Raw genomic sequence first — 19,798 nt, forward strand, 5'->3', positions numbered from 1 at the left:
AAAATACATCAATGACAATTTGAACAGTTTAATAAAATCCCTTATTAACTAACTCAAATACATTACAGAATAAGAAGTTATATAAAAGTAAAATATTTTGAGTCTGTAGAGACATTAGTTAGGAGATACACCGTACTGGCTTTGTTGGGTTGAGCTAAAGGGAGTGTAATTGTTTATACTTTTGGTCTTTAGAGAACTTAAGTTGTGTCTGTGTTAATACTGATCATATGGGCCATTAAACTAAGGCATCAGGTTTAAGTACTACATGTCTTACAAGAGGTCACAAAAGGCCTACAGCAGTATACGTACACAACATACAGTAGTACTACAGGCTCCCTGGTAGTATTTGCTGCAGTCTTTGAAAAGGCCAAAAGAGGGCAACATTCCCACTTCACTGGTTGAGCGACAGACCTGTCTTTCTGTCTGTAGTGTTATTAACTCGTCTCACTCTTGCATCAGTCCAAAAGGCCCCGGACTTGTTTCCCACTGTGGCAAATGGGGAGCGTGGGGGAAGTGGAAAAGACCTGGAGTGATTGGGGTTTTGTAGCATTTAAAACGCAGAGATGGTGGCGTGATATGTACCGCTTGCAAACTGTGCGTTAGTTGATGCTGTGAGGTCCAGTCTGTGAGTTGAGCTGAGGCTCTGGAAAGGAAGACGGTTCAGAGACGGGACTGTCCAGATCCCGCTCCAGGCTTTGGTCTGGCTGAGGCAAGTTTTCCCTTGAATACTCTGCATACCACTCCTGGAGGAACAACGTGTAGAAGAGGTTAGGAGGTTACCTGAGACCAACTACTGTTGTGGTATGCAAGATTATTTAATTAGTTCTTTTACCTGTATCTCCTCCTCATACATTTTAATGCTGAGGTCGCTCTTCGTCCTAGACCTACGACCTAGATACACAAGAGATGTGTGCTGTACACACCAAAGCAGAAGGGGAAAGCTGGTTAGTGGGACTTCATTTGAAGAGCAGAGAACAAAGAGTTTATTGTGTGTGTTTGTGTTCATTCTTACCCCACCCCTGTCCATTGCTTGTAGGACTCCCTGCAGAGAGCTCAGGGAGGACAGTCCTGGGCAGGTCTGTTTGTACAGCTCCAGAGTGGCCAGAGCTTCATCACGACTCACCTCCACTTCAAATACTATCCCGTTCTCATCTAGAGCATGAACACACACACAGACATTAAAATGACTCACACACCACACTGTACTTCACACAATCACGGCAGCTAAATATCAGTCAAATAAGCATTTTATCTGAGTTTATGTGGAAGAAATACTCCAAATATTAAAAAATACATGAAGGCTTTTGTTCTAAAGTGCTATACATTTTCTAAATGTGTCCACACATGCACTCAAAGACAAAATGCCCTGTAGTGTGAGTGTGTAAACACATTTATGCCCCTAGAACATGAGTTACACTTGGTCCCACCTTCTGGGTTCTCCACCGGTTCCCGGTTCTTGCGGCTGTAGTTCATGCGGAACACAAACGCATCGAGAATGAACGCCACAATGATGGTCATCACCACCTGGAGAGGGAACAAACAGAAACCACATACAGACATCACATCCACAAGCACTGCATATAAAGACCATATAAAGGCAAAAACGCAGGGCACATTTCCACAGACATATCACATATGACGGCACAAGCCTCACCATGGTGACTATGTAGAAGGTCATGAAGTAGAGCCGGCTCCAGTGGCTCGTCATAGAAGTGACTCCTTCCTGTGAGAGAGTGAATAAACAGCCGTCAAACAGTGACACCAGCTGATCAGTGACAAGACGGCAGAGAGACCACAGATAAATGATTTGATCTTACCATGGTAATGTACCAGTTATTGACCACAGTCAGCTCAAACAGAGTCACTGCAGAGACATAAAACAAGAGGAATTAAAAAAAAAATTTAAAAAGAGAGTAAATGTACACACCAAGAGACAAAAAAAAACTTGCTGCCATAAATACTCTAAATCCATACTCCCCAAACAAAAGTGCTATTTACTCCTGTTAGAGTAACTGTTTATAAAAAGTACAGGGCCTAACTGTTTGAGGAAATTATTCAACCTTTTTTCTTTTTTTTTTTTTTTTTTAAATAAAACAACATACTCGTGACTTGTTTTGAAATATTTATGTCTTCGGTTGGAACTTAATAAGCTAGGGAAGTCAGAAAGTACTAAGAGGTCGACTAACACATTAATAACTGTAACAGAATATAGTCAGGAATTACCAAAGCTGCTGAGAATGTTGTTGAAATTATTGAGATAATAATAGCCTTCTTCCAGCACTGTTTTGTTGCCATAGGTGATGTTGATCTGTCTATAGGAGTCTGCCACTGTGCTGGTGCTGAGAGATAAAAACAGATGAATGAAGAATGGTTAGTGGAAGTCTATGTAATTTATCCCAAATCGAGTCCAATTTCAATTCCTACACATGATGGCGTGACTCACTTGCAGCAGTTGGGGTAAACCACACCTGCGAAGAACTCCATCCCCACAATAGCAAAGGAGTAGTAGAAGATGATTAAGGTCAAGCCCAGACTCGCCATCCTGGGGAAGAGCTCAAACATGGTGTCCAACACATTACGATACCGCTGCTTTATCTTGAACAACCTGTGACAGACCGAAGACCAAAATTAAAACATATGGAAGAAAATATGGATTAATTCTATTAAGTACATGCACACTATACTCCTGGAGTGAGAAATAAAAGCCTACCGGAGCAGCTGAAATGGTCTGAGAACTACAATAAAATAAAAGGGCTCCATATCGAAGGCAAGAGCAATCAGGCCCAGGAAGGCAAACACTGTCACTGAGAAGTCAAACCTGGACAGATGAACACAGTAAGGATTAACACCAAAAACAGACCCAGTGTTTGGTACATGTTCAAATACATTTTTGTTGTGTTTTCACAAAATAGCCACATTAAAATTCAAAAAACGTTTTAGTAAGAGTACTGAATGCAAATGTACAGACTCAAACACGACTATGGATTTATGCAGTCCAATGTTAACTGCATTGTTCAGCATAACCTTTGAGTTTAAAGTCAGAAGTTTTGGATTCAGTACTCATTTAATATGTTAATAAATCAACCCAGTATCCAAGTTATTACTTACAGATTCCACCCAGAGCTGAAATAAGCCATCGGCCCCAAACCTGTAATTTTCAATAACACCTCTACACCATAAACTAAAAGTGGAGGGACAGAGGCAGAGTTAATATTAGTATAAGTGTAAACAACTTGAATTAATTATTGACGCCCTCTATGATCAGTTTTACAACATATGAATATTGTCATGATTTTCTGATGTGAGTGGAAGTCAGCAGGCAGCCTACTCACTGGTCAGGAAAACAATGTAACTCCAGGGGACAATTCTGGACCAAGAAAATCCACCTGCAGGAGGAGAGAAAGAAAAAGAAGGTGAAAAGCTCTGTAGTGTAAAAGACTTTCCTGTGTTTATATCGGGAGAGATCTTACTACTCAGCGTGTACGTCTCCACGAGGATCCACACACCGTTGATGGCCACCACCACATCTGCAGACACAAGGAAAGGTTAAAGGGTTTATGATGAGAGACTTTGCCTCGGTTTCCCTGAGGACAGCTGGGAGAATGTATAGGGTTACACTTACACATGACATATTGGAAGGCCTTTGACTTCACAAGCAGATTGATGCCTATTAAAATAGAGAAGAACGGAGTGAGAATAAGGAACTCAGACGTTATGTTGTTTGATCAAATACCAAAAAAAATTTTAAAAAGAGAACTAGCCTTTAAAAATGAGGAAGGTTGTGTGTGGAAGGTCATCAAACCAATGTTCCCCACTGCGTCGTGCCTAAACAACATATACAGTATATGTACATTAAAAACAGACAACAAAAGAGAGTGAATTATAACTACACAGTATAGTTATGAGGCTACTTACCTTCCATTTGAGGCCAGTGACCTCATAGAACTTATAAAAGTCCTGTAAACTGTAGCAGAAAAGACTCCCGTTAAATTACATGAAAACGTAAAATTTGGGATTAAATGCAGAAGGATTTTACCTGAAAAAGTGTGTGTAAGGCAAATCACCTGAGCATTGGAGCCCCTGAGGTGTTAAGGGCTTTATATGTGAGGAAGCGGTCTCTTGCAGACATCCGTGGTCTGTAAAATCGCATCAGACCGTCAAACTGTTTCAGCGACACGCCCAACGGCCTCTAGAGGAAAAATAACATCAACACAGACGAACGCAGCCACCGTGAATGCTTTATAAAATAAATCATTTGTACCAAATGTACGTAAGACTACAGAGAACAGTGAGGTCGTACCTGCCGGCTAACTAACAGCTGAAAGGCGTGGTCAATAGCGGAGCGTTTGTGCAGCAAAAGGGATTTAAACTTCATCTTCTCGACATCATTAAACGTATCAAACACCACTGCCAAGAGCTGGAGGGGGACAGAGAAAATGACAGTGTAGTGACGCTAGTGAGCAGTCATGTGAAAGGGCTAATTGGAAGCCATGTCTATTTATTAACAGGTCTGTGGGATAGATCAGGCTGGATAATTTTAGAAGTGGTGAAAACAAGGCTATTTGTACCAGGTTCATGACGAAGTAGAGCTCTATGGAGAGGTAAACAATGAAGAAAACACAGGACCAGCGGTTCTTGGAGTAGGATGGCATCATCACGTCAGGAAAACTACAAGAAAGAGGGAAGCATGAGATACAAGAGTCACGAGATACAAACTGTGGAATCAGCCTAAACACACATGTAGTGAGGCAAATGCATTTATGATGAGCTCTGTAAGTAGGAAGTAATGTTAGCATGTCGTGTGTGTAAAGATAACTCAACAGTACTACGTGTACTGCTGTGCTTACTTTGCTGTGGTCAGCAGCACAAACAGACTGACGAGGCTGTTCTCCAGAGTGCTGAAGTACTGTGGCGAGAGGAGAGGGTTTCAAGTCAGGAAACCACAACAGACACAAAGCTGAAACAAAGAGATCAACCACCCAAAGTCCCCAAACTTACATAACTCAAATAAACCAATGTCAGGCAAACTAAAGATTAAACATACCGGGTCAGTGGTGTTTGGAGAGAAGAGGCAGAAACCTGGGAGGAAACAACAGCAGTCAAGCACACAGAATAGAACAGAAAACCCTGTTTTTCTCTGAAGACAGTAGATGTATTTATAAAACTGGTTTATAATTGTAAGTAAAAGAGGGCAGAAAAGAAGCAACAGCATTTAATATACTTTAAGATAACACGTTTTCTTACCCAAGATAGCAAATATAACCATGAAGAAGAGCAGCAGTAGGAGGATGTCAATAAAAGGTGGAAGGGACTGGAAGATCTGACGCAAGTTTCTGATTGGATGAAAGAAACGTTGTCAGTGACGACTGCGTTTAACATTTAAATCAGTGGTGTCTGTATGTTCATGGAGTGGGACAAAAAAAAACATGTAAAAAGGGACATAAACCATGAAGGAATAAATTATTAATGTAGCTATAATAAGTGAGCAGTGAATGTTATTTCTGATAGACGAGTCCTGTCTAGGAATTAAATAGTTGGTAGCTAAAAGAAACACCTAAATGAATTCTCAATGTCAAGTTAAATGGAGCACAAATCTAACTGAGCTTGCAAGCTTACTGTCTTTCATATGAAAAGAACCATGTTTGGAGCATGGGAAGGGTAGTTGCTCTGTATGGTCTTTCCTCATTCTCTCTAGTCTCTTCCAGTACACAAAAAGACTTGTGTGTGTGTGTGTGTGTGTGTGTGTGTGTTACTCTGAAAAGTTGATTTTTTTCTGTTTTGTGGCCATGACTTCGACCTCTCTTTGTGAATCTGTGAGTGTTTGTTTTAGGTCATTGTGTACCTGCGCACAGCACCACAGTATCTACAGTCCACCAGGAAAATTGGCCGGAGAGCTCTGGTTACTCGCACGTGAGACGTCTGTCTGATCAGAACCACTATGGCCTCCACGAACTGTAGCAGTAACACACACGTCTGTACAAGGAAAAGAGATAACGTGAACAATATACACCAGCGGAAGCTGCATCCCGCACAGCAGTGGACTTAACCCAGGGGTAGACAACCTGCTGGATTCTTACATTCTCCAATGTGTAGCAATTACATACAGAATAGAAAAATGTTTGGGGCGCCCTGGTAGCTTATCCTGTAGAGCTGGTGCCTCATGTACCTTTGCTGCAGCGGCCATGGGTTTAACTCCGACCTGTGGCCCTTTGCTGCGTGTCACCCCCCCCCGCCCCTCTCTCCCCCTTTCCTGTCACTCTACAGTTGTAGATAGAGGCAATAAAACTCCCCAAAATATTAAAGAAATTAGCATTATAAGGCTCAAATAGGTTTTGTGGCTCCAGCCAGACTTTTATTTTTGGCCACAAATGGCTGTTTTCGTTTTTTGATAGCTGACCCCTGACCTACGCTTTCGAGAGCAAGTTACTGACCCTGACTTCTGACTTCACTGTAGAGCAAGGCAAGAAAAAATTAAACATGATCATGCCATCAGAAAGTGCCCATCATGTATGAGTTACCTTCACCATGGTCCTCTTGTGTCGTATGAAGGTGTGGAAGCCTAACCAGCGGAGTTTCATGCATAGCTCAAATGCCACCATGACCAAAGCCAGCAGCTCCAGAGTGGCATGGACCTGCAGAGGTATCAAATAAACGGGGTATTTTTTTTAGAGGAAACAGCATGTATTTTGTGTGAGTGTGTTTTTGTCTCTAGATATTCACTCACGTAGACATCCAGGCGCAGTGAGGGCACAGCAGGAGCTTCACACAGCGACAGCATCATCAGCAGTAGGCCTGTCAGCAGCTCCATCATGTAGAACAGGTGGTTGTGGGCAAACAGGTACGCTGCCAGTGCTTTTGGGTTTCGAGGATGGGTGAAGAACTTATCGTTGTTCTCTCCCTCCTGTATATGAAATTGAAAGGACAAACACACACACAAACCACACAATGTGAGCATTTTATTTCATCTTATAAAACTAATGTCCCACCGCTATAGAGCAGTATCTGTGGTTAGCATAAGTTAAATCTGGCATATTGGTTAAATACCCATACTTCCAAATATTCAATTCAGTGTTTTGTTTTAAATTAAAAATGACCATGGACCATATCAGTGCTCTTACAGACATTAAATGAGTAGTGGGCAAACTGGGGGTTAGCACATACCAGGAGAACAATCATTACTGTTATTAGTTCCACTTTTGCTTCCTCTGCTGTAATATGTGCTGTGAATTTTCTTCTGGCTTCCAAAGGAGAATAGTCAGAAAGTGCTGCTGCTTTACCTTTCAGCACTTGATGTAAAAAAAATGTGCGATGTGATGCGAAGCTACTGAACAAGAACCATTAAAACACAAAAAGCTGGCACATACCGTGTTTGCTTATCATTAAGTATGGTAAATTTTATTTATCTACAAAGCTGTACCTTTTCTTAAAGGTAGCCTGTAGAGTTTTTGACCACTAGTAGCGCTGTAGAGCAATGTTTTTATAAGTGTGTCCCCCTTTTGTTTGCGAACACGAAATGTGGCTGTCAAAAATGCTTTTTTGAGACCAGTTCCACGCTATTCCGCTGATCACAAATTTGGAAGTGTAACAAAGCCAGTGAGGAAGAAAAAGACTGCAAGCTTAAAAATATGGATATAAACAATGTCCAATTTGCAATATGTACAATGAAAAGGCCTGTATTTGTGTGACTTTAAGTTTTTGTACTAACACCAAACAGAGAACTGATAATTGGTCAATCAGCCAAGAAGTGTGTCCCTACTTCCTTTTGTATTTTGAAGTTCCTTGTATCTTAACATATCTTAACTTTAGTACTTCCAGCATCTGTTCATGAAGTAAATATAGCCCACAGAAAGAGCACAAGGTTTAACCATCTACAAGTAATACAGTGAGTAGGTGTAATAAAAACCATTATATAACCATGTGAACTCCATGAGATCATGAGTTGCAGTCGCCCTGTATACTCAGTAACTAACAAATGACACAATCCACTGCTTGTGAATACCTGCAGGTAGATGGCTGCCTCTTGGTAGTTCATCTCCCAGCTTTGCCGTAAGGAAACATTTTGGGCTCTGTGGTTTTGTGGCCCGGGTGTTGAGATCACAGCGTTGTTCACTATGTCATAATTGCCTCCTCCTCCATCTGGAAGAAAACACTCAAGTGTCAGTGTGTTGATACAGCTCATATTTATGTGGAAAACTAACTTTAATTAATTAATCTTTCTTAATCACTGTATATTGGTCACACACAAACACACACACAGTACATAGAGGGGTATGTGCCTACCAATGAAGTTAAGTTCTAACTGTGAGGCATAGGAGGAGATCACTACTGGACTCTCATTATAGGTCTGCTCTTCATGGAAATCAGCTGCCTGCCCGCATAAGCACTCCATTGATGAGTTTGGAATTGTCTGTACGCCTCAGCTGTGTTAAAGTATTATGATCCCTGAAGTCCACAGCACAAGGGTGTGTGTGTGTGTGTGTGTGTGTGTGTGTGTGTAAGTCATTCACAGTGCACTGGTCTTATTCCAGCATCCACACACATCTGGGGGATACAGATGGCCAAACATTCCACTCAGGCCTGACGCAAACTCCAGAAACACAGTCACAGTTGGAGTCCAGATGCGAGTCCTCACAGATCCAGAAATATCCAGGCCTAGCTGCGGTATCAAAGTGACACTGGAGACCGAACAACATTCAAAACAATTAACAATGCTTGTGAAGTTCAGTATTTCTTTGACAACCAGTTGCTTCTTTAGGGAAAAGTTTCTGTCACCTTGATGAGAGATACTGCCACCAGTGACAGTGAAATGTGACTTACACGCATGCACACTGAAACTACCCTCCTGCTTTCGCTGCAGAGTTTGAACTTTGAACCCAGTTTTGCCAGTCAGTGAGAAAGTGCCGTGTTTGCATTGATGTCACATTGTCTATTACGCCTCCTTCCTGCCACAGACAGGATACAGACACGAGACAGATAAACCACAGGATGAATCAATCCTGCGCTACCATAGGAACTGTGACTAACTTCAAAAGACAGGGAAGACATCTATATATCTAATAACACTGAGAAAGCAGCATGTCATAGTAGGACGTAACACAGAATTATATGACTAACTTATGAATGAACACAGATCTACACGGTTTTCAAAATGAACTCAAAAAGTACAACTGAAAAAAGATTAAATCCAGATTAACTTTCTAATAATGTTAATTTACTCTCTCATAAATAAAAATCTTTTTTTTTTCGTGAATAAGCGACGTGTCTTTCAGCAGTTACATATTTTAGTCCTGCGCGAGACTAGCTGGGTTCTCTTCCCACGCACAGCACATCACATGTTTCTGCTTCAGGCACGACTCCTTGGAATAAAACGTAGTGGAGAGCATATGAGTCTCTGAAGCGCAGTCACAGACATTTCCTCTCTGCCATGACAGCAGCAGATTGGGCTCAAGTGTGAAGATCAAATTCCAGTCCAGCAGCAGTCTGGCTGTTATCCTGACAGGAGTACTGTCCGTGTCCGCCGTGTGCTATTCCAGCCCCTCATTTGTTTGAGAACAATAACATGTTTGGAGCTCCCAGTCAAAAACACGGTGGGTTCAGCCTCACAGAAACACAAACAGGCTCAGCAGTCATGACTGTTTCTCCCAGGACAAATAAAATAAAAACAATTTAGTGGTGATCTGAAGGGTCCTAACCACCAGCAATAAAACTGAACGTCACACTTCTATCCAAGCATCTGATTTGTCACTGAGGTGATATAATGTAGCCTCCTTTTCTCAGTGTCCAGGTTCAAACTCCCTCCTTTTCCAGAAAGCTCCAACAGCAATCAGAAAGAACAGTTTGACAAGTCCTCCTTGTCCACCACTCCCAGATATCCTGAGAAAAAAAAATCCCTCTCCTCTTCCTGTTCACCTCCAGAGCCAGAGAAAATGATCCAGTAAGCTCACACACAGAGACACACTTACACACAGGCTGCAGACATTCACACACACATACACACACAACACACACATGCTGCCCCATGAGCACCAGGGAGGGGCTGAGGGGGGTGTATGGTCTGCTGAGGCAGCAGGTTCTCAGATGGGTCATTTTGTAGCTTATATGTGAGGAACACAAAGGCAGCAGGATTACTATGTTGAGTGGATGCATGGATACACATACATACTGCACGCACACACACACACACACACACACACACACACACACACACGTGATCACAGAGCCCGGTGGAAAGTCTCTTTTCTCCATTAAAGCAGTGGGGCCTGGACGTGCAGCATGTGTGCAGCTGACTGTCAACATTAAACGGCTTCAAACTGCTCAAGTGCACATCTGGTAAGTTGACGAGACACAAAATATACTTAAATATTCTTTTATAAACAACATTATACAATACTAGAAATGCAGAACGATCACCACTCAGGCATGAATGCACTGATAGTGAAAACAGAGCTTCCGTAGCGCTTCATGAAAGTTCACATCTGTTTTTCTGTTCACTGAATCTCTCAAACAGAGGAAACCAACCACTCAGTTTATTTGACGCAAATGTTTTATAGAGGTTTGAATGCAGTTTGCATGTTGAGTGTGATATTTTGTCCACACCATTTATATCAGTAAAGGTAAACAAAAAAATAGAGACATAAAAGAATACAATGCAGCAGCACCAAAGGCTGCAGCCTCTAAAATGACTTTAAAGTTGAAGAAACGCCTAAAACACTTAAACATTATGACCTTTATGATGGTAGGAATGAACTGCAACTATGTTAACACTGGACTGCATTAGTTTGACCAAATTAACTGAGTGTATCCTTTAATTGCATATCTAATACCAGTGGTGTAGTGCAGGGTATCATGATTTCCAAGCTGAATTTGCAGAATTATGTAGCCGTCTCATTAGTATTAAATGCAAAATCTGCACCTCTTCTGTGGTTCATGTGAAGTTTATAAAGACCTTTACTCCCCGAAGTCAAGCTGCATAAGTTAAGTGACTTTCAGTTCAACATTTTGGCGAGCTTAATGTACAAGAGTAGTCTTTAAAATGTCACTGTTTATAAAACAGGGCGTTATATTTAGGGCATAAATTAGTATACCCGCTGCACCACTGTCTAATACCACAGCGACACCATGCAGGGGTCTAGCCATACACACATAGTTTCACATGACTCCACTGTGTCTGGGGATCAAACACTTACTCTCGTCTCCTCTCTCGGTCTCCTCGTTGAGCAGACCGCTGTTCGCTTCGTCCCAGGTTAAGATGAGAGGCACATCGTCGTCTGACTCCATGTTAGCAGATAATAACAAAGGCTACCGTTTTGAATGACAGATAACGAAAGCTTCCCAACTTATCTAAACGAGTGCATGGCTCGTTCTGCAAAAAACCGCAAGACGACTGCACATCCCAGTACTTTTATTTTGTGCGCTGTGCTATCTGAGATGATCGGGCTTGGCTACAAGTTTAAAGCGTCTGTTTTGGGGGAGAGGAAAGGCAACACATGAACTGGCCTGCTTTCAAGTTGTGTGAGGCGAGCGAGGCCTTTTGGTTGCAGATTTGGTCTTTGTCCTGTCACGGATGGCATCTGTCACCGAATCAACTGGTTCACTGTCAGTCAGGCTAACAGGCTGAGACAGTCCGTCTGCGTCCATCACGGCATCGTCACCGCGCACTAAGCTTTTTCCTGCAGGACAGCTAATGTTGTGCGTGATGCGTTTGCAGTAAAGCGGCAACACAAAGTGCAACACTTGTTTATCTAGATTAATATTTTCCGCAAGCAACGCCAGCTGACACTTTCTATTTGACGCTGCACAGAGGGCGAGATCAACAAACAGTTGCGACACTGAAACAATTCACGGCAGGCTGACCCAGGCCAGATTTTCAAAATAAAAGTCGATGGCTCTAAAACAATGCTGAGACAAAAAAAAAAAAAAAAAAACACGTAACCGCACTCGTGTGTTTATTAATTGATTCATTTATATAATTATACTGACTACACTGCTAATATAACTATATATATTATCTGCATTACGCGCTATCCGCAGTGTGCGTCAGTGTTTTGATACCGCCGCACACATCAGTGGTATCCTAGCAACAGGACAAAATCAACAAAAAAAGTCAACAATATTTTCAACATAGGAGTCGACAGGTAACTATAAGTAGCTTGATTACCTGAGTGTGTAGCTATATCTGACCTAATACAAACTAAAATTAGAACTGTGATCCTCCTTAATAAAACAAACAAACTAGGAATCGTATTTTTCAACAGTTTTATGTTAAATAACTTGAATGTTCAGACTGATGGTGTCAAATTTAAGATGTTTACATCACGTTAATCAAGCATTACATGTTAATACTGTCATGGATGACAAATGTAATGTGCCAAGATGTAAAATGTAGTTAGTTATAGTATGGAGACCGAGGTTGGTTGGCACACTGTCTGTCAGTCATATTTCTCTGGTATCATTTATATTAGAATATTAATTATTAAAGGCTATAAATAAATATGTTTTAATGTACACAACTGGTTTATAAAGGTGATTACAAAAAAATGAAGCAAACCAATACAAACAATTTTAACATTTGATTCCAACAAGAACCAGAAAACACAAACATTTAATAAAGTAGAATATATGCCCCAGTTTTTTAAACCAAACATTTTTTTAGCAATTAAGTAGGAAAGTTAAATTAATTTTGCCATTGACCATTCAAAATAATAATAATTAACTGCTTTTTAATCTTAAAATAGTTTTTAATAAAATAAATATATATTAACAGTTACTAGTTCATGAAGAGGAAAACTGTTGTTAAAATATAGTGCTGACTAACCAGTGTGCCAACCAACCCAGCTTCCACCCCAGTTTCACAATTCGTTTTGTCCGCTGACCACTTTTTACTTTCAGTTCTGTAAAACTGAAATATTACCCTGAACAAAAAAGTGAGCGAGTGCAGGTCAACAAAGCAAACATTTTGAAGTTACATTTTTGTTTCTGTGACTTTTAAAGAACCAGAAAATTGCTCTGTGCCAACCAACCCCAGTCTGCCTTACTATGGGCTGATGACTGGAGGCTGCTACAGTACATATCATAAACTAGTTCCCAATATGGGAACATGGTCTGAAGAGGTAAAATGGGGGTGTTATAGTAGCTATATGCTATAATAAGATTTGTGTTTGTGCACATGATTCTGCAAAAGTATATTCAGATTTGCAACCGTACTGAGATTACATCTTTTTTTTTTTTGTTATGTTTGCTATTTTCCTGCCATCCATTGACAGTATGTCTGAAAAAGGGGCAACAGTGCTGTCAGAGACAAATGCAAAGATCCACTCGGAGAACCACAGACTGCTACTGAAGAAGCGGCTCTCTTTAGAGGCTCAACGCGTCTTAAGCATACTGGAAACCTGCATCAGTCGAGTTGAGATTGCAGCAGCTCTGCCAGCGGCTCTTCGGTTGAACAGTGAGTCTAGTGTTGTGGACAAGGAGTTGAGCAGGGCACTTCGAGAGCATCAGATATTAGTTGAAAGGCTGGAGACGTTAGAAGGTCTCAAGCAGGAGTCAGATGGGGAACAAGAGGGAGAAGCAAGGAAGAGAGCAAGGGCTCAGCTTGAGAAGGACATCAAGAACTCTGTCAGGGATCTGCTCAGGCTCGTCCGAGGCCATCCTGATGCCATTTTTAGTTTGAGGGCAGAGCTAGGTATGGAAGAGGGAGAGAGTGAGTCTGTACTTATTAGAGTGCTGCAGCAGTTTCACAGCAATATGATAGAAAAGCTGCTGACCAGTCTGGATGACGAGCTACAGCTGGCTAAGCTCTCCAAGCAGGTGATCTCAGACCCTGCCTACCATCTGGAGGAAATAGCTTTACAGGAAAAAGAAGTTGCTGAATCCTTAAAGACAGTAGATACAGAGGTGAGGCACCAGAAGTTGGATGAAAAAGAAACCTTCACATACAACAATCTAGTCTATCACATGTATAATTTGCTGTTTCACCTCTCATTTCTCTCCTTTTGTGTAACAGATGTATGTGCTAAATAATGCCATAGAAAAAATGCAGAGTTCTCTGCAAGGGAAAAACCTACAAGATGCAGATAAGTCACTGCTTGCAGAAAAGCAGTGCCAGTCACATATCAAGACATCAAAGGTGACGCAGGCCAGTACACAGCAGAAAATTGACCAACTGAACATTCAGCTCAACAGTTTGATCCTGGAAAACAGACAGACAGAGAGAGTGCTCCAAGAGGTAATTTTAGTACATTTCACAGTAGATGTTTCGCATTTTAGTGGTTGTACCATATTTAGTTTTCATTAAAATTCATGTCAACTGTTGCTGTTTTGTTTCCTTTGGCAGAAAATCGAAAAGGTGGAGATAGAAATTGAATGCCTCCTCCAACATTTTGATGATGAAATAAAAGAAAAACAGGTACAAACTCACTCACAAAGTGTTAAATGTTTCTGTAAAAGATAATTGAGTGTGTATATTTTGGATACCGGTTCATATGCTTGGTGAAACTATATTCAGGCTGTTTAACATGATAGTTAAAGCTCTTGACTTCAGATTTAGTAGTTTAACTACATAATCTTCGTCTCTTTTATCCATCACCATCTCTCTCTCTCGCTCTCTCTCTCTCTCTCCATCCTTTTCACCCCTCAACACCATAACTGCCACCATCATCTCAGGACAAACTGGAGTTGAATGAAGTGCACTATGAACGGGAGGAGAAGGAGGTGAGGAAGCTGGAGAAACCCTTTTCTATCCTCGAGGTGGAGTGCAACCAGATCCTGGAGAGGCGCCGGCTGGCGGAAGAGAAGAGAAAGGAGGAGATGAGGGACCTGGAGCTGAAGACCAAAGCTGCTATTATGGCCCAAGCCTGGTGGAGAGGCTTTAGTACTCGCAAGGCCTTAAAGAACAAGGACAAAGGCAAGAAGGGCAAAAAAGGCAAAGGCAAGAAGACCAAATAAACCCCTGTTCAGTCTTATTACTCTGGTATTTCACAGACACTTTACCTATAGAGCATAAATGTATTTGGGTGTTTCATAAAAAAAATAATCTGTTCAGCAAATATAAATGCCTTGTTTGTTTTTGTTTTTAGTATTTTATGTATCAAACAAGGATTCACTACTTTTGTGAACTACAGAACTGAAAGAATTGCAGTACTTTCTAACTTTTTGTGGGCAACATTTAGTATCTGTATACCGTATACCTGCAGACAATATCAGACTAATCATAAAAGATTAAACAGCAGCAGGTAAGAAACATTTTTATTATTGAAAAATGCACATCATCACAAATGTCTGGCAGCTTAGACTTCTTCTCAATACTGCATTGAGTGTACAGATCAAATTGATTGACAGGTCTATGAGTCTGAGCTTTGGTGCATTTGTTTATAATTTGTGTTAGTACAGGGAGTTTAATGAGCTCCGAAAACTTCCAGCATAGCTTTACTCAACTTTAAACTAAAAACAGGCCATACAAAATAAGTTAAAACAGAGACTTATTCATTGGGTAGACCAGTTGCTGTTTTCTTTCAGTGGCCACAGGGTGGCAGTACAGGACCTTGTGTTCTGAATGATCAATTATTGACATTATATTACATTCATTTGTCAGTCCTGTGGGCAGGAGGAGCTGGGGATTGAACCACCGACCCCATAAATTATCTCATATTGTTACTAGATATACATTATGAATCAAAACAAATCAACCTAATTAATTACCACTATCATAACCATTTCAGAACTTATTATAAAGCCCTGATCATTACAGTGAGGAGCTAAATGAATGTCATACTGACAACTGAGTAAGTTTATTAATATATCTTTATCCATAGATATGTTCCACAATTAAAATAAGTAATTTTCAATTAATATTTATTTGCTGCAGTGTTTGACATGGCATATATTTTGAGATTAAATCAAGAAACATTGGTAGGTTATTAGCAGACTTCCCAGCATGCACTATACTTATGTTTAACTCTCTAGAAATCCTTTCTGCAGTTTGACTACAGTACATTTTCCAAAATTAAAATAAAAACAATTCAAACCATAATCACATTATTCTGGAACAGGACTGCTGCTGCTAATTTTACATCCTACGCTGCTCCTTCTTCAGAGTAAACATACAGTAATTCCAAAGTAGATCCAATTAGGAATCCTTGTCAAGATGATTAATCAGATGTCGATTGTTGAGTTTTACATTAAAACAAGTTTAGTGAATTCAGTTTTAAAGCAGCATGGAAACTTAATCTTTTTTGCAGTGGGTAGCGATGCTCTTTTTGGTCTTTCCTCTTTTCTGTTCTTTTCTCTTCCGTCCATCGTCGTGTCTGTGCGAGGGAGTTTGAAGCTGTTTCAGGATGTCATCGTGGTCCTGGATGAACATCTTGACCTAAGACAGTAGGAAACAGGTTGTTTTCTGTTGTTCTGGCTGTGTGTCTCTATCTCTGCTCTGTCAGCGTACACACCTTGTCCAGCTGTTTGTCTGTGTCGTTCACATCCACACCTTCCTCTCCTTCTACCTCGTCTTCTGTCATTCCGTAGAGGTTGAGCGTCGCCATCTTAATCTGACCCAGGAGGAGTGTTTTCTTTGCTGCTGTTTCCTGAACGTGGTTCCACTTCCTTTCCTGTATGTGCAATACACTGGATTATTCCCTCATTCTTTGTAGTCATTTAACTTCTGCAATACCACAATCTTTAAAAAGTCATCGGTCACATACTGTGGCATACATTACTTTGTATATATTAGCATATATTGTATATATTTTATAATTACTATAAGGTAGATAGGCTCTCATTATATTTCTATTTCCATTTTTATTTTTTCCTTATATGTATATACCTATATACACATTTATATTCTATATATATTGTGTTAGATTGTAATATAAGTATTATTTCTATTCTTTAACAACTGTAACAAACAACTTTCCCCCCAGAGATCAATAAAGTATTTCTGATTCTGATGTATATAGAATAGAAGAATCAGGGCCTTTCAGCTATCATATTCTCAGTAATTTTACATACATTTAATTGAAAAGTTTTCCTCTGTATTTGACGCATCCTATACCGTAGGAGCAGTGGGTAGCCATGGGCCCACCAACCCTGTGGTTAATGGACGACTCACTCTACCTACTGAGCCACAGCTGGTAGTTCAATCTTTAAACAACATTTTATCTGCTCATAGTTCTGACTTTGGACTCTGACATGTGGATTATGTCTGGTACCCATGTTAGAGCTTCAGAGCGTGTCCTCTCTAGCTCGGTCTGCAGTTGGGACAGCTGGTTGTTCTTGTGCAGCCGCATTAAGTGATGCTGGTCCTCCAGGGTCAGAATTGCTTTTCTCTGCTGGTCAGCCTGCTCCTGTGCCTCACTCTCCCTCTGACAGAGCTGGGCTCTAAAGTGGAGAAGACTCTCTAAATGACCCATGAGCAGCCGCACATCGTCAAACTGTAACACACATACACACACACATTAAAAGGTGTAGCCCCAAAATTAAACTCAATATTCAAAACATGTCGTAGTGGTTTTTGGGGCAGAGTATGCCTGAAACAAAGACCATCTTGCTAACATCATACAAGTTGCACTTTAATGAAATAAAACATTAACCTGTAGGGAGAAAGAACCAGAGGTGCAATTTTACACAGCAATGCCATATATTTAATTAGCATAGCTACTGTTTAGGCCAGTCACATTTTTTAAATATATCTTTTGGGTTTTTAATTGGGCCTTTAATTGATAGTGATAGCTGAAGAGTGACAGGAAAGTGGGGAGAGAGAGAGAGGCCACAGGTTGGGTTTGAACCCTGGGCCGCTGCAGCAAGGACTCAGTGTTGGTACATGGGGCAGCAAAAGATGAGTTACTGGTGCCTGTAATAGTTTAGGACCTACAGGAGTTTATATGTTGTGTGGTGCTATGAGTTTCAAAAAAGGCTTTCAACTGACAGATGGTTTAGTAATGTTTATAAATCTCTTTTTATGACCATCCCATGTAAAAACCCTTGCAGTACCTTAGTCATTTTGACCACCCACTCCATGAAGTCCTGATACAGAGTCTGTCTCTGCACCTGACGCTGTAGCTCCTGTTTCCTCTCCATCAGTTCCACATACTTCTCCTTCAGCCTCCTAATCTCTGCCTCTTTTTGAGGCCCGTCTTTCCTCTCCCTCTCTGCTTTCTGAGCAGCTCGATCAGCGTCTTCATCCTGTACAGATCGAGACAGGTGGATTTTGTTAGGCTGCTGCTGTCCAGTGAAACTGAAATCCAACATGTACAGTCTAAAACAGCAGTCGTGTGTGAAATGATTCCCCTACCATACCTTGAGAAACATGTCAAAGCCGGAGTATAACTCCTCCACTTCTTTAATCTTCTCGTGCAGCTCATCTGTGCGTTGTTTCAAACTCTCCAACACCTACATAAGAACACACACAGCAGGCAAAAGTTACATAAGCTGCTAATACTTTCTGTATGGAAACCGAGATTAATATGGAAATCTGTGTCCAAATGTTACTTGAATGAGTACAGACAGACGCAACCTCCTTTTTGCATAAAAGATAAAACATAAAAGAGAAACATCATGTCTAAAATTCTGATTAAATTAATTGCATGGATAGTATCTGTGTACAACTTTAATGTCAATTTCTTTAACTTTATTGGGGAGAAATACATCTACTAGACTCAGTCCAAACATTCATCACTTTCCAACAATGAAAGGAGTTGGGACACATTGAATAAAAGTAAGAATACTTAAGTTTTGCCAAATACAAATGCTGGGAATGAGACAATCAACTATCTTTCTTGGCTCTGATTGGTTGGTTTTGTTCAGGCCCTGGTGGATTCTTAAAATGCCATTAGGAGCACTTTTCACAGATTATCCATTTCATATAGTACTGTCAGGATATTGTGAATGTTTCAGCAAAGTATAACCTATATATATATATTTGCATAGGTCAAAACATTGGCAGAAATTGGCTGAATTATAAAACCAGAAGTGTTACTAAATGAAAAGCTGTAAGAGTATTGTTGAGCTGAGCCAAATGATCAGTCTCACTATAGTCTCATCATATATTATAAGGCTGGCTATTATCCGACCTGTGCGCGCTTCTCCTTCTTCGCGTTAAACTCTTGCTCCTCCCGGCGTTTCTCCCGTAGATCAAACAGGGCCGCGGTCCTGTCACGTAAACCTCCTGTCATCGCACCGGCCGCCCCCACAGGCCAACTCCTGTTCACACACAAGCATGGCAGCAAAGTTATTAACATTGATCGCTCGGATTGATCCTGGCAGAGGCCTCACACACCAGAACCGCTCCACATGAACTCACTGTGCGTACTGCTCCTCAAGGTCGCTCCTGGAGTCCATGGATCGGAGTTTCTGAGTTAACCTATACACAATCTTCCTCTCCTAAGTTTTCAGAGTTTCTAGGACCTCCACTTCCTCCCCTCTCGTTTCTATGGTAACCCAACTAGGAACTTTTAAAGGCACAATCCGGCATTTCAAGCTAAGAAGCCCCCCACCGGTCGCTACTGCGCATGTGCCACTCTCAACAGCAATGAGAGGGAAAGAATAAGATAAGATGTTCCTTTATTAATCCCCCTCTGTAGGAGAAATTCAAATCAGACACAGCAGCATAAGGGAATGTAGTGCAAAGAGTACAGAAGTGTATAAGTACAATAAAGAATCACAGAATAAGAATATTATAAAACATAATAGAAAAATATAAGACTATAATGAAACACACTATGCAATAATATGGTGTGCAAAATATCCTAAGCAGCGTATAACAAAAAACCCAAACTGTACATGTGCAATTTAAAGATAATAGTTCATGCAA

At 40.8% G+C, this 19,798-nt stretch overlaps 3 protein-coding genes across 5 annotated transcripts; 1 reads left to right on the top strand and 2 right to left on the bottom strand.

Annotated features, from left to right (window-relative positions):
- Nucleotides 1–12: 12 nt before the first annotated feature.
- Nucleotides 13–11,801, bottom strand: tpcn1 (two pore segment channel 1). Of its 2 annotated transcripts, none has more exons than XM_051422835.1 (26): nt 11,187–11,801; nt 8,000–8,136; nt 6,725–6,901; nt 6,519–6,632; nt 5,843–5,973; nt 5,245–5,333; nt 5,045–5,079; nt 4,848–4,906; nt 4,569–4,668; nt 4,301–4,417; nt 4,065–4,189; nt 3,916–3,964; nt 3,762–3,825; nt 3,623–3,667; nt 3,471–3,527; nt 3,333–3,386; nt 3,109–3,181; nt 2,711–2,818; nt 2,444–2,605; nt 2,224–2,339; nt 1,818–1,864; nt 1,655–1,723; nt 1,428–1,524; nt 1,013–1,152; nt 833–913; nt 13–743 (listed from the first exon to the last, which is right to left on the bottom strand). In XM_051422835.1, exons 1-26 carry the CDS (start codon nt 11,275–11,277, stop codon nt 600–602), a joined length of 2,481 nt encoding a protein of 826 aa, XP_051278795.1. In that variant the 5' UTR covers nt 11,278–11,801; the 3' UTR covers nt 13–599. The 2 variants fall into 2 exon arrangements, with proteins under 2 accessions (XP_051278795.1, XP_051278794.1); XM_051422834.1 differs by lacking the exon at nt 11,187–11,801 and adding an exon at nt 8,281–9,961.
- iqcd (IQ motif containing D) lies at nt 10,021–15,130 on the top strand. 2 transcript variants are annotated; one of them, XM_051422862.1, is made up of 5 exons: nt 10,021–10,329; nt 13,263–13,893; nt 14,003–14,224; nt 14,333–14,404; nt 14,662–15,130. In XM_051422862.1, the coding sequence occupies exons 1-5, from the start codon at nt 10,130–10,132 to the stop codon at nt 14,941–14,943; spliced, it is 1,407 nt and encodes a 468-aa protein (XP_051278822.1). In that variant the 5' UTR covers nt 10,021–10,129; the 3' UTR covers nt 14,944–15,130. The 2 variants fall into 2 exon arrangements, with proteins under 2 accessions (XP_051278822.1, XP_051278823.1); XM_051422863.1 differs by lacking the exon at nt 10,021–10,329 and adding an exon at nt 11,918–12,134.
- Nucleotides 15,131–15,780: 650 nt separating this feature from the next.
- Nucleotides 15,781–19,462, bottom strand: cfap73 (cilia and flagella associated protein 73). Its single transcript, XM_051422866.1, has 7 exons — nt 19,289–19,462; nt 19,059–19,188; nt 18,286–18,378; nt 17,980–18,171; nt 17,199–17,420; nt 16,440–16,598; nt 15,781–16,363 (listed from the first exon to the last, which is right to left on the bottom strand). Exons 1-7 carry the CDS (start codon nt 19,324–19,326, stop codon nt 16,220–16,222), a joined length of 978 nt encoding a protein of 325 aa, XP_051278826.1. The 5' UTR covers nt 19,327–19,462; the 3' UTR covers nt 15,781–16,219.
- Nucleotides 19,463–19,798: the final 336 nt, after the last annotated feature.

This window comes from Dicentrarchus labrax, unplaced genomic scaffold (assembly GCF_905237075.1).
Source record: "Dicentrarchus labrax unplaced genomic scaffold, dlabrax2021, whole genome shotgun sequence".
NCBI lineage: Eukaryota > Metazoa > Chordata > Actinopteri > Moronidae > Dicentrarchus > Dicentrarchus labrax.